Source organism: Corythoichthys intestinalis, chromosome 7 (genome assembly GCF_030265065.1).
Source record: "Corythoichthys intestinalis isolate RoL2023-P3 chromosome 7, ASM3026506v1, whole genome shotgun sequence".
Taxonomy (NCBI): Eukaryota; Metazoa; Chordata; class Actinopteri; order Syngnathiformes; family Syngnathidae; genus Corythoichthys; species Corythoichthys intestinalis.
In genome coordinates, this window is record NC_080401.1 from 29628809 (window position 1) to 29644780 (window position 15972).

At 36.5% G+C, this 15972-nt stretch overlaps 1 protein-coding gene across 1 annotated transcript; it reads left to right on the plus strand.

Moving 5' to 3' along the window:
- Positions 1 to 4006: 4006 nt before the first annotated feature.
- On the plus strand, positions 4007 to 15486 carry c7h1orf52 (chromosome 7 C1orf52 homolog). Its single transcript, XM_057840041.1, has 3 exons — positions 4007 to 4450; positions 9076 to 9286; positions 12907 to 15486. Exons 1-3 carry the CDS (start codon positions 4148 to 4150, stop codon positions 13059 to 13061), a joined length of 669 nt encoding a protein of 222 aa, XP_057696024.1. The 5' UTR covers positions 4007 to 4147; the 3' UTR covers positions 13062 to 15486.
- Positions 15487 to 15972: the final 486 nt, after the last annotated feature.

Sequence of the window (15972 nt, forward strand, 5' to 3'; positions counted from 1 at the left end):
TCTCAATCTTGTTGACCTTCTCACATGAAAGAAACATTACATGTAAGGTTGCAGCTGTTTCAGGTGAATGACCAAATGGCACTTCTACAAATTGGTGAGAATCGTTATTACAAAACTGAAATAATTACTTCTAATGTGCAGTATGTTGCCCACAGTATGTACACTGCAAAAACACACCTCTTCAAAACTAGTTAAATTTTATTGTTTTTGGTGTAAATTAACTAGAAATAAGTTAAATTATCTGCCAGTGCTTCAAGTAAATTTTACTCAACTAGATTTCTTGTAATAAGATAGTTAGCTATAGGCAAGGCAAGGCAAATGTATTTATATAGCACAATTCAACACAAGGCAATTCAAAGTGCTTTACATCACATGAAGACCATAAAAAGCACATTAAAATCAATAGAACGTAAAAACAAAGACGATCTAAATAGGAAATAAAATTATATACATAAAAATCACATTAATCACAAATAGAATAAAATAATAATAATAATGAATAAATAATTATATACATAAAAATCACATTTAATCACAAATAGAATAAAATAATAATAATAATGAATAAATAAATAAATAAAATTAAAACACATACTACTACTAATAATAATAATTGAAACCAGCAATGGAGATAAGCACAAAAGGAATAGAAAGCAAATAGATTTGAAATATGTAGAAAGTTATGGATATGCAGTGCTACACAAAAGCGTTTTTAGCCCTGATTTAAAGGAGCTAACAGTTTGAGCATACTTCAGACCTTCAGGTAACTTGTTCCAGAGGCGAGGAGCATAATAACTAAACGCTGCCTCACCCTGCTTGATTCTTGTTCTTGGAACATACAGGAGACCGGTTCCATACGACCTTAGGGGTCTGGATGTTTCATAAGAATCTAACAAATCAAGCGTGTATTCTGGTCCAAGGCCATTAAGTGTTTTGTAGACGAGCAGTAGTATTTTATAGTCTATCCTTTGACTCACTGGAAGCCAGTGTAGCGATTTCAAAACCGGTGTAATGTGGTCCAGCTTCCATGTGTTTGTGAGGACTCTGGCTGCAGCATTCTGTACTAGCTGCAGCTTCCTGACTGATTTTTTATCAAGACCTGTAAATATACCATTGCAGTAGTCCAATCTGCTGAAAATGAATGCATGCATTTTCCCATGTCTTTTTAAGTCAGAAACCCCTTAATTTTGGCTATATTTTTTAGGTGGTAATAAGCAGATTTAGTGACGGACTTTAGATGGCTATCAAATTTTAGGTCTGAGTCAATAATTACACCAGGGTTTCTGACTTGATTTGTAGCTGTAAGTGACATTGTGCTAAGGTGCCTGCTTATCTTTGAACTTTCCTTTTTTGGCCCAAAAATGATCACTTCTGTCTTCTCCACATTTAACTGGAGAAAATTCTGGCACATCCATTCATTGATTTGATGAATGCATTTACTCAGGGAGACTAAGGGAGAATAATCATGTGGGGACACAGAAATGTAGAGTTGTGTGTCTTCTGCATAGGTGTGATAGGAGATGTCATACTGTTCCATAATCTGAGGTAGGGGAAGCATATAGATGTTAAATAAGAGTGGTCCAACAATTGACCCTTGAGGGACTCAATACGTGAATTTGGTTTGTTCTGATTGATGGTTTCCGATTGACACAAAGAAATCCCTATCATGTAACTAAGAGGTGAACCACTGAAGAACAGTGTCAGTAAGCCCTACCCACTATTCCAATCTGCTGAGTAGTATGTTGTGATCAACCGTGTCGAATGCGGCGCTGAGATCCAATAGTAGCAGAACAGATGATTTGCCTGCATCGGTATTCCGACGAATATCATTTCGGACTTTAATAAGCACGGTCTCGGTGCTGTGTTGTGGCCGAAATCCAGACTTAAATGAGTTAAGAAGATTGTTTTGCATCATAAAACCCTGGATCTGTTCGAACACAACCCTTTCGATAATTTTCCCCAGGAAAGTCAGTTTTGATATTGGCCTATAATTACTAATGGTTGAGGCATCCAGATTAAGTTTTTTTTTTAGAAGAGGTTTTATTACTGCAGTTTTTAAAGTCTGTGGAAACTCTCCTGTTTGGAGAGAAGTATTTATAATCTGAAGTATGTCTTTGGCTATGCAATGAAAAACAGTTTTGAAAAAGTTTGAAGGAAGGATGTCAAGGCAGCATGTTGTGGGCTTTAATTTTGACACACTTTTCTGTTCAAGTGGCATAGTCCAAGAGGCTAAACTGTCTAAGATTGACGTCCGGGGCATTTTGGGTGGCATTTAGTGTAACAATTGATAATCTGGAGTTGCACACAGTCTATTCTATCTTTAGTGCTTTGTGTGTAAAGAATGCTGCGAAATCATTGCAGGACACCTCAGATTTTCAATTCCTGAGGCACTGATGCTTGTGGGTTTGTCAGTTTGTCAACAACACAAAATAGTGTGCTGGTATTGTTGGTGTTTCTACTAATGATCTCTGAAAAATATGACTGTCTAGCATTTTTCAGTTCCTGGTTGTATTTGCGAAGACTCTCTTTGTAGAGATCATAAAAAACCAGGAGTTTGTTTTTTCGCCACCTGCGTTCTGCTCGTCTGCAATCTTGCTTTTGTTTTAAAGCTAGTGTGGCATTTCTCCAGGGTGACCTCTTCTTTCTTGACAAAGTTTTTGTCTTAATTGGGGCAATAGTGTCAATTACAGTCATCACACTGGAACTGAAACTATTTACAAGTTAGTCCACTGGAGCTGTTGTAAGGGTTAATGGTGACGCATAAGCCTGAGTGAATAGTGGATAGAGTGAAGCTAGATGGAACTAAGCTTAACAGACTTATTTTAACCCTTTCAGACCTGGGCGTGCTGCTGAAGGACTCTAAATCAATCTAAATCACTGTATTTATTGTCTCTAAATCAATAAATACACTGAATTTAGTTGCTATTGCCACTTCTGGGAGATGACTGGAACTTTACCCATCAAAATGAAATCAGGAGGTTTATCACGCCCTGTTTGCTATTTTTGGCTCTTTGAAAATGCCCGAGACAAAATGCAACTTCAAAAAGGCGTAACGTAAATGCTCATTTCTCATTAAAAACAATCTAACTTTAACATTAATAATAACCAATTCAAGCATGAAATATCCCTGACCCAAAAAAAATGCAGTTTGTTCTGGTATTTGAGTAGAGTAAAAGTCAGCGAAGATTTATTTTATTTTATTTGTTTTGCACAGCAGAAAAAATAGAGGTCTGAAGAGGCTAAGCAATAACATATATATATTTTTTTTTTTTAGGTGAAAAATTACCATCTTTTAGATGTATGGGCCTAAGAAGAACTAATACTGTAGTAATATTTTCTTAAAGTAAGTGGAATAATCTTACACGTTGATCTGTTAACTAGTTTTTAACACTCAAAACAAGATGGAGAAAATTATTTGACTACATTTAAGAAAAAAAATAATCTTATTAAGACGCTATAAATTTGCAGCGTACGCGCCAACGTTTACAGTGCCTGTAAAGTTTTTTTAAATTACCATTTTAGCGTGATTAGACAGACATCTGGTGGTCAAAATGTGTAGGTGCATATAGTTTCGATACTCTTTGCTTAACAGTGGTTGTAGTTTGTATGTTGTAGTTAAAACTACTGCACTCGTTAACTGCCTATTGTATGACTGATTGTATGACCTTATTCATTCATGAAGCGTGCCAGCGTGTTGTAGCAGCACTGCCCTCATACCTACGTAGCAGCCATGTTGGACAGGTCAACGTTTCCATCAAAAGATATGCATGCTCAATAAAATTGTCATAACGTGCCAGTTTCTCGAACACTTTTTACGGGGGTTATATTTTTGTGAATCCCTGCGTGTTAGCCATCACTTCAGAATGCCGGGGAGTTCGCAAAATATTTCACTAGTGGAAGTTAATTCCTAGTTTTATAAGCTTTTTCCCTATGGAGAGCAGCAACGCACGCAGCGCAAAGTGACGTAATTAGTGTTTGCGACAGTATTTACGACACATTTGAACAAACTACTTTACTACTGTATTGGAGGTTGATTCAAAATGGAGTAAGGTTATCAGAACGTAATTGAATGTGTTACGATAACAAACAAAATCCATAATTTAGCTTAAATGATCAATGTGTACAATACAGCAGATATCTCTACAAAATGACTGACGACAAGACGACTAGCTCATTAGGTTTCTTTTCGAGCTACGACGATTTGAGCGACAGCAGCGCCTCTGACGAGGAGGCTTCGCACCGCCGGAGGGATCAGCACCAGGAGCCAGGGACAGATGCAACGGGAAGTGATGCGAAATGTTCCGCTCAAGGGAGCAAACAAGAAGCCGGCGAAAATCGTTTGCCAAAGCCCGACGAGCTTTTTAATTCCGTGTCCAAACCAGCGTTTCTCTACAATCCTCTGAACAAGGAGATTGATTGGGATAACCTGACGGTGAAACCTCCCGAAGAGGTAGGTTTAGCTGGGAGTTATTACTATCCAATAGGCCTGCGCAATATATCCTTTGAAGATCGTCATCGCGATATGTACATGCTCAATAGTCCTATCGCAGGAAGTGCAATTTATTTTTTGTTTTTTTTTTGAACATGTAAAGTTTTGTTTTACTTCATAAAAGCAGCAAGTGTGCAGAGACATGGCCTCCTGGTTCCCTTTTATATACATAAATCCTCCTAATTTGTCGATTAATCCCCTTAGCCTAGAGTTAACTGTATTATATGAATACAATGTGGTCATGGTGAGTCGACCAATGTCTTCCCAAACAAAGATATTCAAATCATCTAGTGAAAATTATTCTTGTTTTAATATTGCAATATATATCGCAAACCCCCAAAAAGTCGCAATTAGGGATGGACGATATCCGTTTTTTAAAACCGATATCGATAACTTCCTGCTCCTCAAAGCCGATACCAGGATCAATAACCGATAATAAATATATAATTTTTAAATGTCCTGTATATTCACCTGACTTTTTGAACAACTGGAGGTTTTAAAAAATAGTGGTGGATTCAACATATATTTGCCTTTGGCTTAACCAGATTTTTCATGATGACATTAACATTATTATAAAATACAAAACAAAGACAAGAACAGTGTCGACTTCAAATAAAGTGCCAATATTTATTTTTTCAAATAAATATAATTTGAGTCCATCACAATCAATTAGTCAATGTCATTAAAGAGGTGTTCCCTGAATAATGAGCACTGAACTAAAACATAAACCCAACAGGTATTGTGCTTTGTCATCAGATAAAAACATTGGTGCTGCAAGAGAGGGAACTGTTGTGGTCTTGCTCCATGAAACAACTGTCTTAACCTGGTAATTATAGGACAGCAAGCCTATGTATCAATAACCAAGAGGCCTCTCAATAACTTACTAACTTATAACTAACACTGTAAAAGGCAAACATTATATAGTAAGTTTCATCACTCATTCCTCATTATCGAAAATATGGTAAAACAAAGAGGATTAATGGCTTGCCTTATAATAATCCATATAAACAGCAGTGAGTGAACCCATTTTCAATAAAGCATGAGGTTTCTTCTCTGCACAGTACGAAATCCTTGTCCAGCCACTGCGCCGTCTTAACTAGCATGCTGACAGGACTAACATTACACATCAATATGTCCGTGGTGAAACTTACCACGTACATGATTGCCGATCGAAGTATGGAAGCGTGTGGCAATCGTATACTTTGCCGATAACATTTGGCTTGGAGTGATGAACCTGGGCTCCAAATGATGAAGTAGCCGCCTGAATCCTATCTCTTCGACCAGGGAAAATGGTTGGTTGTCTAGCGCCATCATTTCTGTGATCATGTTTGTGATCACTAATACTATAGCCCTCAGTCATCTTTGTCAAACTTTTCAAAGGCCTCGTTAAATGGTACAACCCCGGCTTTCTTAGCTGGCTTTGGAATTAGATAGCAGGGTACCCGCGGGTTATTAAAAGTATTAAAAAGGCTTTGAATTTAGTTTTCCATTATTAAAGGTATTAAAAGTATTAAATTAGCTGTCGTAAGTCTGGAATTTTTTTTCACCGTGGTTTTAATTTTCAAGAACATCGCAGAGCAACCTAAATTATATCCGTGGCAAAGTTGTTGTTTTTTTTTTTTTAAATTCATAACGAAGATGAAGCGTAGAATTTTTATGATGCACTGCACCTCATGCGTGCGCGCCGTTACCATCAACATCACAACAGCAGGCAATCGCACAGTACCAGGCCCGGAGTGGCTAATCGGGAGAATCGGTGTTCTGCCAAAATATGCTACATCGGCGAAACGTCCTACATTAGTCGAATTTGACACCTAAAGTACAACCGTGCGCTCTAAACTTGTTTTGTTTGGAGGCATACAGGAATAAGGTAGTAAAAAAATGCCTGCAGAAAATACTTAAATGTAGTTATATCAAATAAGGACGGTTTAAACACACTACGTGACTAATGTGGTCAACTGCTTCAAAGCTAACACAAAAAAACACAATGGTTAAAAGTATGAGAGGGTAATACATGCAAAAAGTATCTTTGAGGCTGTGAAAAGGTTCTAAATAACTAAATAAAAACAAAAATAGTGAGTAATCGCCGCCTCTAACCGATGTGCGCATGCGTGTGAATGCATGCGCAAGCGCCCTGAGCATTGTGTAGTACGTTTCGCCGCGTAGTAAGGAATGGCCGAACACCGGGACAGTTCCCGGTGGGCCAGCCTGACATTTGGGCCGGTCGTAATACACATTTTTAACGAAGCTTTCAGTTAAACTATTTACTAACGGCATAACGCAACCTCGCTTTGCGTTATAAATTGTGGCCCTTCTAGCGTTCCGTAGTTTGAAATTCGATACCCCGCAACAGGCTCCCAACTCATTCTCCAATGCCGCCAGCTCTGCCTCTGGGAAAGACTATCATGATATCATCCTGTTGACTTGATTCTGGAAAAACTTAATTTTGGGTTTTAATGGCCGAAATGGGGCATGTTGAGGCAGCATGACGAGCGTGAACCCGTCTGGCTTTTGGCGCGACCCATTATCGTTGTTTTTGAGCATGTTTGGATAAAAGTACAGCGATAAACCGTAAATGAACATGCAGAATGAAATATTTTTCATGAGAGCACCACTAAAACTTCCACCATGGAGGCTCCAGGCACTATTTTTGGGCACAAAGACGGAGGACTGGGGTGAAATCCACGTTCTCAGGCAAAACATAAGTTGGACATTTTAACCCAAAACATTGCATTCTGAGGTGGACTGATGAGCGTAAACTACCCTGAAATACACAGGTGTCTGAACTGTATAAGTGCATTGGGAGACAGCCGTTTTGGTGAGTTCAATTATTCTTTCAATCAATCATTCAATCTTTCACATTTAATTGCGGTAATTTTATGTCATGAATAATATGAAAACACTCATAAGTAATGATATAATACATTAATGTTTTATTTATTTAAACTATATACAGTACGCCCCAAAATTTTGAATATCAAGTAAAAGTTGTTTTATTTTGGTAGATTAAACCAACAAAATTGAGTATGTCAATTTGCATGTACCACAAACCAAAAAAAAAATAATAATAAATGAATATGATGAAAAGCTTCAGTTTTGTACACACTTGCCACATGTGTAATTCAAAACACCTGCAAAAGGTTCCTCATTCTTTAAAAAGTCAGTCTAATATATGATAAAATTATAGCTAGTACCCCAAAAATAAAATGGTAACTTCACACAGAACCTGCGCTTGAGCCCTTGAGAACTGTCAGTAGACATGCTCTTCCTCTGTGCCTCCCTTTTTACAAGTTATTTGGGGAAAATTCATATTTGATTCTTCTTTACAAGTGTAAAGGGAAACTCTTTTCTTGTTTCTAATGAGGCTTAAATTTGATGAACTGTGCTAATAGGTGTATTTAGAAATTGAAATATATAGTTTATGCATTTTTAAAAAATCGCAAGTTTACTATTGACAGCATGCGATTAGTCGCGATTTTAAAAAATTAATCGTTTGACAGTACGATTATTATTACAATATTTTAATAAGGTAGGTCATGACATAAAGAGGGCCGGTCTGTGGCACAAAACTTTTTGTTTTAATTGTATCTTCAATAAATGTGCATTCTTTTGTCAAACACACTTAGTAATTGAGGTTAAATTTGATGTTCAGTGCTTTATTTTTTTTAATATGATTAAATATTATCTAAATAATGGGTGCGAGAAAAGTATTAATTTTCAGTTGAAATGGCATTAAAAAAGGTCTTAAAAGTCTTGAATTTAGATTTATCAATCCTGGGGGGACCCTGGATAGGCACTTCATTTGCAGCTCACGTGTCCTCGTACTCTTTTATAACATCATTGAAGCGATTGTGATCTTTTAAGTGGCTTATTAAGATGTGTTATAGTTCAACACTTTTTTCCCTCCTTGTGGAACTTCAACTTTGCATTTGTTACAAATTGCGAGTGAAGCGTTTTCCACTGACAACTTGAAAAAATCCCACACTACCAACGCCATGCTTGTTTTTTCTGCACATTGCTGTTGTTTGAGCGTTACATCACAGAAGGGAGCGCTTGACTTGTGGCACAACTCCCTCTTTCTAAACCACACACAGGCACTGATACATTGTACTGGCAAAACAGGAGTGGAAATGAACGCACACAATCCACAGACTTCGTGCTAAAAATATTATACTGTATATTATTGGGCCTATTAATAATGTTATTGTATTTATTGGGTCATAATTCCTATTATTGGACCGATAATTATCGGACCAATAATTTTCGTGTACCTATAGTCGCAATGTAGGTTTTTCCCAATGTCGTTCGGCCCTACTATTCATATCCAGTATCTAGTTTTCAGATAAAATATCTTAACTGTTCTACGTGATATACGTGGCGCACTTCTATAGTGCATTTTCGAATTGTGTTGTTGGGTTCTACGATGTGAATGTAATGTGATGCTTTATGTCTGACGTACTTACTCAAAGCCCACGTACCAAAATGTTCATTGTTCAAGTCATTGATGATTTCTATTTAAAAAGTGTGCTTTAGCAGCCTGTGGAATTCATTACTTCAAATCTCATGCCTTCCTCTGCTGTTTACAGGCACCTAGGGAGTTTAAACCGTGGGTGACAAATGCTGTGCCCCCTCCTCAAAGTTATGCAACAGAGCCCGAGAAGAAGAAAGGACCACCTCCGGGCATGGACATGGCTATAAAGTGGTCCAATGTGTATGAGGACAATGGTGAAGATGCACCAAAGGCTCAAACAGGAAAAGCCCAGTTTCTGCCTCCAGAGGAGCAACATGTTGACTCAGGTACTCAGTCAGTACAACTTTTTTTTTTGGTATGCAGAGAAAAAATGTTAATATAGCAATATAGTACAAATTGAAATCTAGACCATCAAATGTGATTTAGGCAGTGTTCACTAAAGGTGTGCATCGGCACTGCCCTCACGATTCGATTCTGTTCGATTCGGCAATGCATCGCGATGCCTTAAAGCCTGGGATGCATTAAAATTCGAAAGCAAAGCATATTTTTCTTGAATCATGAGGCAACACAAGCGGTCAGACATTAAACAACTTTTTATTGGCTCTTGTGTCAGTGTGTAAAAAAATGAAACATGAGAATAATAATACAAATGGGGAAACCAAATACGTTGCATCACCGGAATTGTGCAGGGAAGATTTTTGAACGTACTTATATATTTTAAAATGCGCTGAATCGATTCGGCTTGTTGCCCGCATCGAATCGAATCGTCCATGCCCTGCATCGGGATGCATCGCCGCATCGATTATTGTTGACACCACTAGTGTTCACGCTGCAAGGCATGATGCCCAGTTCGGAATTTTTGTTCAGTCAATTTGGGTTATAACTAGGCATGTGCCGGTTACCGGTTTCACGGTTTACCATGGTGTGAAAACGTCGCGGTTTCAAAACCACTAAAATTTTCCGTCAGACCGTAGGACGGTATTGCTATTTTTCTTGTGTCAAAAATGCAGCCAGAAGCGGCTTGGCGCAGCAGCGCTCACCCCCTCCCGTTTGATGCTGTGTGTGAGTGACGCTATCGGCTACACAGCCAGATAACCCAAAAACAATTACTCCAAACATAAGGCGTACTGTTCTTCAATTTATTGAGCTCTCAAATCGTGGTAAGTTAAATATACAAAATGAATACATTTAAAATGTTGTACAATTAGATTTTTCCATGTAGTAGCTTCCACAGATTAGCACCATGGAAAAAGTTCGCCAAAAACAAAACACACATTTTCCTTTCAAATTCAATATACAAACTAAGTAAAAGCTTACAAAGATGAATGTTAGCCTAGGCTCAGCTGGGAGAGCAACTTCGTTGAGCGTTACAGCCGCAGAGTGAGAAAACAAGCTTGATTCGCTTGAATGAAGGGGAAAAAGTGATAGCATCAAAGATCATTGACATTTTAACTAACTTATACATTTTTACCTAACTTATGAATTCCTTATGTTCTTTTTAACACAAAGGCATGACATCATGTAGACTAGAGTTGACACAGTGGCTGAAAATGGCGAAACTTCACTTAAGCTTTTCCACCCTCAAAAAAAGTCACGCAGTATAAATTTTTAAAAATTTTATTCAGAAGTGTTTTTACTTTATAGAAATGATTTTGTTCTTGCTGTAATCTTGTGCAACTTGAGCTGTGGCTGTGAATATAGTCTATAAGTTATATTTATTTTAATTTTATTTCAAATATTTTTTTATTGATAATTTATTTATTTTAACAATATATTCATGTTCCAATTTGCAACTATGGTCTGAAAAAAAAATCCTGTTCAATGGAAAAAAGTTTTTTTTTTTTTTTTTAACCCATACATCTCAAAATTTTTGGGAGCTATAATTGCAATACCATGATACCGTGAAACCGCGGTATTTTTGCTCACGGTTATCGTACCGTCAAAATCTCATACCGGCACATGCCTAGTTATAACCATGTTGTGATGTGCAGGTTGTTAACACTGATCAAAAGGGCCTGAACAAGAACAGTCTATATTTTCCCATTTGGATTGGCAAGAGAATTGGATTTTTTCCTGAATTTGACAAATCTGGTATACTATCCCAAAAAATAACAACAATGTAGCTGCACATGCTTACAATGTTCCTTTTTTTCCCCCCGGGGGAAGGTATGTGGTGTCGGCCGATGTCAATACTGTACTAATTAGAGATGATCCCACCACGTGATCTGAAATCGGGCCGATCGCGCCATTTCTCAGAAGATTGGGATCTGGTGAAAAGGCGCGGGATTTTAATTTTAAAAAAAAGTTTTTCTGCTTCATGCTTGTACAGTCTCTAACTCTCCCTACTGCTGTTTTTCTTGGTCAGCAGTGGACTGGAGTTTGAGTGTTAAAGTTGCTGATGATTGACAGGTTTGTAGCTTTGATCTCGCCAGAGAAGCTAGGTAACTCTACGATCAAAGGTGCAGATCTGTCAATCATCATTTGGCTTGTTCAACACTAGCGGTAGTGTGCTGTGGCAACTCACGGTGTAAGTGAGAGGCTGTTCTAAGCAGCGTGAGCGTAAAAGCATGAGTGTATTTGAGTGATCTCACTCAATGAAGCATTTAATAAAGACAATCATTTTTTTTACGTTATTCTGGTTTAGAAATAATTCACATTGTGAAGGCAGCACGGTGGAACAGTAACATGTTTAAAACTTTTTTTTGAACAACACTTTTTTTTTTCAGTGTCGGATTAGGACTCAATCTCAAAATCAGGTGACTCGGGTGCAAAAATATGTGATCGGGAGATCCCCAGTACTGATACTGCCTTCCTTTTTTTTTTTTTTTTTTTTAATTATAGGCATATACACAATTTTTCCTTTCAGTACTAAATTATTTCATTCTCACTTGAATGCCAAAAAATTGTTATCATGGCTTGTTCAGACACTGCTTAACAATTGTGCCTACTTGGTGTGGGTGACAATGAAAAATTCAGCTCCTCTAAAACTTGAGACTCAAAATTCTCTCAAAGACCAAAATATTGTTTTTTTCATGTTTGTTCAACTTTGTATCAAGCAAGATGCTCGTGTTAAGTCCACATTACATTACAACACATTAGAATATTAGCTCAGCTCATGTGCTAATCATTTATGCTAGCAAAGGAGATTGCTAGTTTCTATTTATTTATTTATTTATTTATTTTTGTTTTCCATCCTTTTAACAAAGCTAACATGTTTATAGATGATCATGCCAGTGTCAGTGTTCATAAAACTTCAAATCCTGCCTTGTATTACTGTTATCATATACATTCATCCACCATTTAAAGTGTAGGCCCATACATCGAAAAAATGACTGTTGAGCACTGTCAACAGCACTCAGAAGAATAAAAACTTTTTAGGCTAAAAAACCTTGTTTTTCCTCTGCTTCTCTGGCAGCATCATAATCAGTAGCCATGTTGGGAAGGGCAAAAAGCACTGCTGATTTAAATCGCCATTTCTATCTCGCGGGAATATTGGGAAAAAGGACAAGTGGTTGGAAATAAAATCTCAAAGAATACATATTGCACAGCATCAGCGTGTTATTTCTTTGTACTAGCGAATACAGATGCCTTCATTTTAGTGTTAGGGCCCCTTAAGTATCGGTGTATCGGTTCAACACTAATACAGTATATGGCTGCACTGAATATTTTTACATGAGCCTGATTGAAATTTTCGCCACCCCATCTCTGTTGCAAAGGCATATCAAACAAATCACAGCAAAATCCTAACCTCCTTGATCACAGTAATAAGAAAAGTTGTTTGCTAATTTTGAAAATAACAACAACAAAAAATCTGACAAAAGCTTTTAACCAAAACCGCTTCTTAACTGGAAAGATCTGCTTATTTCTGTTGGCAGTTTTTCTCAAATACACAGTAGTAATTTAAAATTGTTGCTATTTTATCACTACCCTTTTATCTCCTGATTAGATGAGGAATCTAAGAAGTCTCCTTCATCAGCCAAGAAACGTCGGGTGGAGAGCTTCCAGCAAAAAGAGAAGAGGAAGCGGGATATGGGACAAGCCACTTCGGACAAGAGTTTTGTTGAAGAGGAGAAAAGAATCCTTAGACAAAAAATTGAGTGAAATCCAAATTGTTTAAAATGGAGTTGACTTCATGTTTTTCCCCATTTGAACTTCTAATATTATTTCTACATCAGTAAATAACGTTAACACATTTAAATTGATATCCTTAAAACTGAACTTTACAAGAGGCTCTGAGTGCAATGAAGCAAAACTGTCTGGTAAGTGATTAATTTATAATGGTGGTTCTCTTTACGCTTACTGTATTGTCTTCATGCACAAAGGCTGCCCTTGGCATGATTTCGGGAGCGACCCACTTTAATATAACAATTGTTATGATACCATATTAAAGAATGAACCATTTTTTCACTTAATAAAACCAATATTTTTACACAAAATATAACAACATAAATTTGTTAATTATTATTATTATTATTATTTTACGAATAAGCTAGCTAAATATTGGAGGAGGAGAATTTTTTTGGGGGGTTGGGGGCGAAATCGGAATAAGACAAAACATCATGAACACACTGTAGGTTGAAAAACTAAAACAAGTTTGAAATGCTGTTCTTGATTTTTTATGTCAAGAGTGGAATCTGCAACACAGGAGAAAATCATATGTTCTGTTACCATTTCTTCCTTATAATATGATGTGCAAAAACATGTAATCGTACGTAAAGCATGTTTTATTCACTTAATGTTTGGCATTTGCATGATCATTAAGGGAATGTGTCATGTGATAAAAAATGAATGTGCTGATTGGCCAAGAGGATATTTTGTTGCCTGTGATTGAATGCGCAGCAAAGTGAATTTGAATTTTTCAAACGGAATTTGTATTATCAGACCTGACTATGAAAAATTAAAGGAGTTGAATTTCAAATTCAGTTTCAAAAAAATTATTCATACTCAGTTTTCAACTCAATGGTTTAAAAAAAAAAAAAAAAAAAAAAATTACCTCATTCCGATTCGATTATATTTGAGTTAATTATTTCAAATTCAAGTTTAGCATTAAAGATTCATTGGAGAAATTCAGATTTAGTTTCATTTGGCAAAAATATTGATCAACCCATAGAAAAACGAGGCCCTCTGACAGAATAGCAAGTACAAAGAAAAGAGTTGAAATGATCCAATGATCCTCTGTATTACCTCTACAGTCATCCCACCACTGCAAGAGATTAGCGCTATATATAAGTATAACACCATTTACCATTCATCATTTCCACCACTGACGGTGACTAAAAATATGCAAATATTACCCGTGTTTAATTTTTTATTTTTTATTTTTTATTTTTTTTTAAATAATACTTCCCTGTCCGTGATCGTTACCCACCTGCAATCATCTTTCAAATGTAGTATTTTCAATTTCAACCTATTTTACATTTTGCTTTTCTCTCAAGATTTTCTAAAATGTATTGAGTGGAGGAAAGGAAAAGACTCTGAGCACTCTGTATGGTGTAAACCACAAGTCTAGTCTCACATTGGACATATAATGAAATGCTCAGACAGAAGCGTAATATGATAATTTACTGTAATAGTGTGGCACAGATGACTGACTGCACCAGAATATTTCCAAGTGGTGTCCCTGACGTTGAGCTAACATTTTTCCACATATGTCAAAAATGCATAATGCTGTGGACTAAGCAGGAGACAACTCCATTCATTATAAAATGCAACCCACTTCGGGTCTTTACATAATTCAGTAATTTGGAAGGCTGATGTCAGAATGCACAGATATTTAAATCAGACCAACAAAAAACATGAATTTATTAGAATTAACCTTACATGCTTGCTGCCCATTAACAAGTTTTGCCCAAACCTGTAGTTGATGAATAACTTTAATGACCTTCTTACCTTTACCTTTCCTCTTCCAAAATACCTCTACAAAATTGTATTGTATAGTATTGTATTGTATTGATTCTAGGATGGGATTATGATGAGTCTTTCTAGGAGTTTGTGCAGTATCTTGTAGGGTTACTTCAAAATAATACGACGAAGTTAAAGTAAAAGTAGTCAACCCAAAAATTTACTTAAGTGTAAGTAAAAAAATATATTTGGAATACTAAAGTACTGACTAAATGCTTATAATATATGACTAAAAATTTGGAACAAATAAATTCAGACTAAATAAAACGTATATGCAAATTCGGGAATCTGTAAATAATAGACAAATTAACACAAATTTGTCGAAATCGTCTCGTTTTCGCAGGCACAGAAGAAATTGCTGCTATTTCGCACGGTGTAACCGAAACATGTTTTGTATATGAGTTCATGGCTGTTATTGTTGTTGTTGCATTGTTGTTATTATTTTCTGTTTCATCGTTGGAGACATTTAAAGCTGCCATTTTCCAAATGCTTTGTAACCCGTTGCTTTTTTGGCCATTTCTTTTCTTTCTCTTGACAAGAGCACAAATACTTTTTTTTTTTTTTGTAAAAATAAAAACAACAAAACATTGTGTAAATAATATGAAATAAAAGTAAGCAACGTATACACCAGGTGTCAGTTTGAATAGCAAGTGGTGGTACAGCTTGCAAGCAATGAAACAATGTAACCACATTTTACCACAAATGACAACAAAACGAAATCTACACATTTCCACTATACTACACAACGCTCATGGTTATAAAACAAAGAATATAACTTAAAAATGATGCTTGTACAAGGCACAAACAACATAGTGAAGAACTGCTACACTACACTGGCTGCAGACGTTAGCTCATCCATTTAGCTCCCTCTATGAGCTCGCGTTGACATATGATCACATAAACATAAAGTGCTGGAACATTTCAAAACTGATTACACTTAAGTGCCAGCAGGAGGCGTCAAAACACCAGAAACACTGTCAGGCAATGACTGGACATGATAGCACTACCATATGCATATTGGCTCAAAACCGATAATGAACAACCGATATAGTTCTAAAATAGTTCTTATTAGATTATAACGATTACATTATATTCACTTAAATATACACAA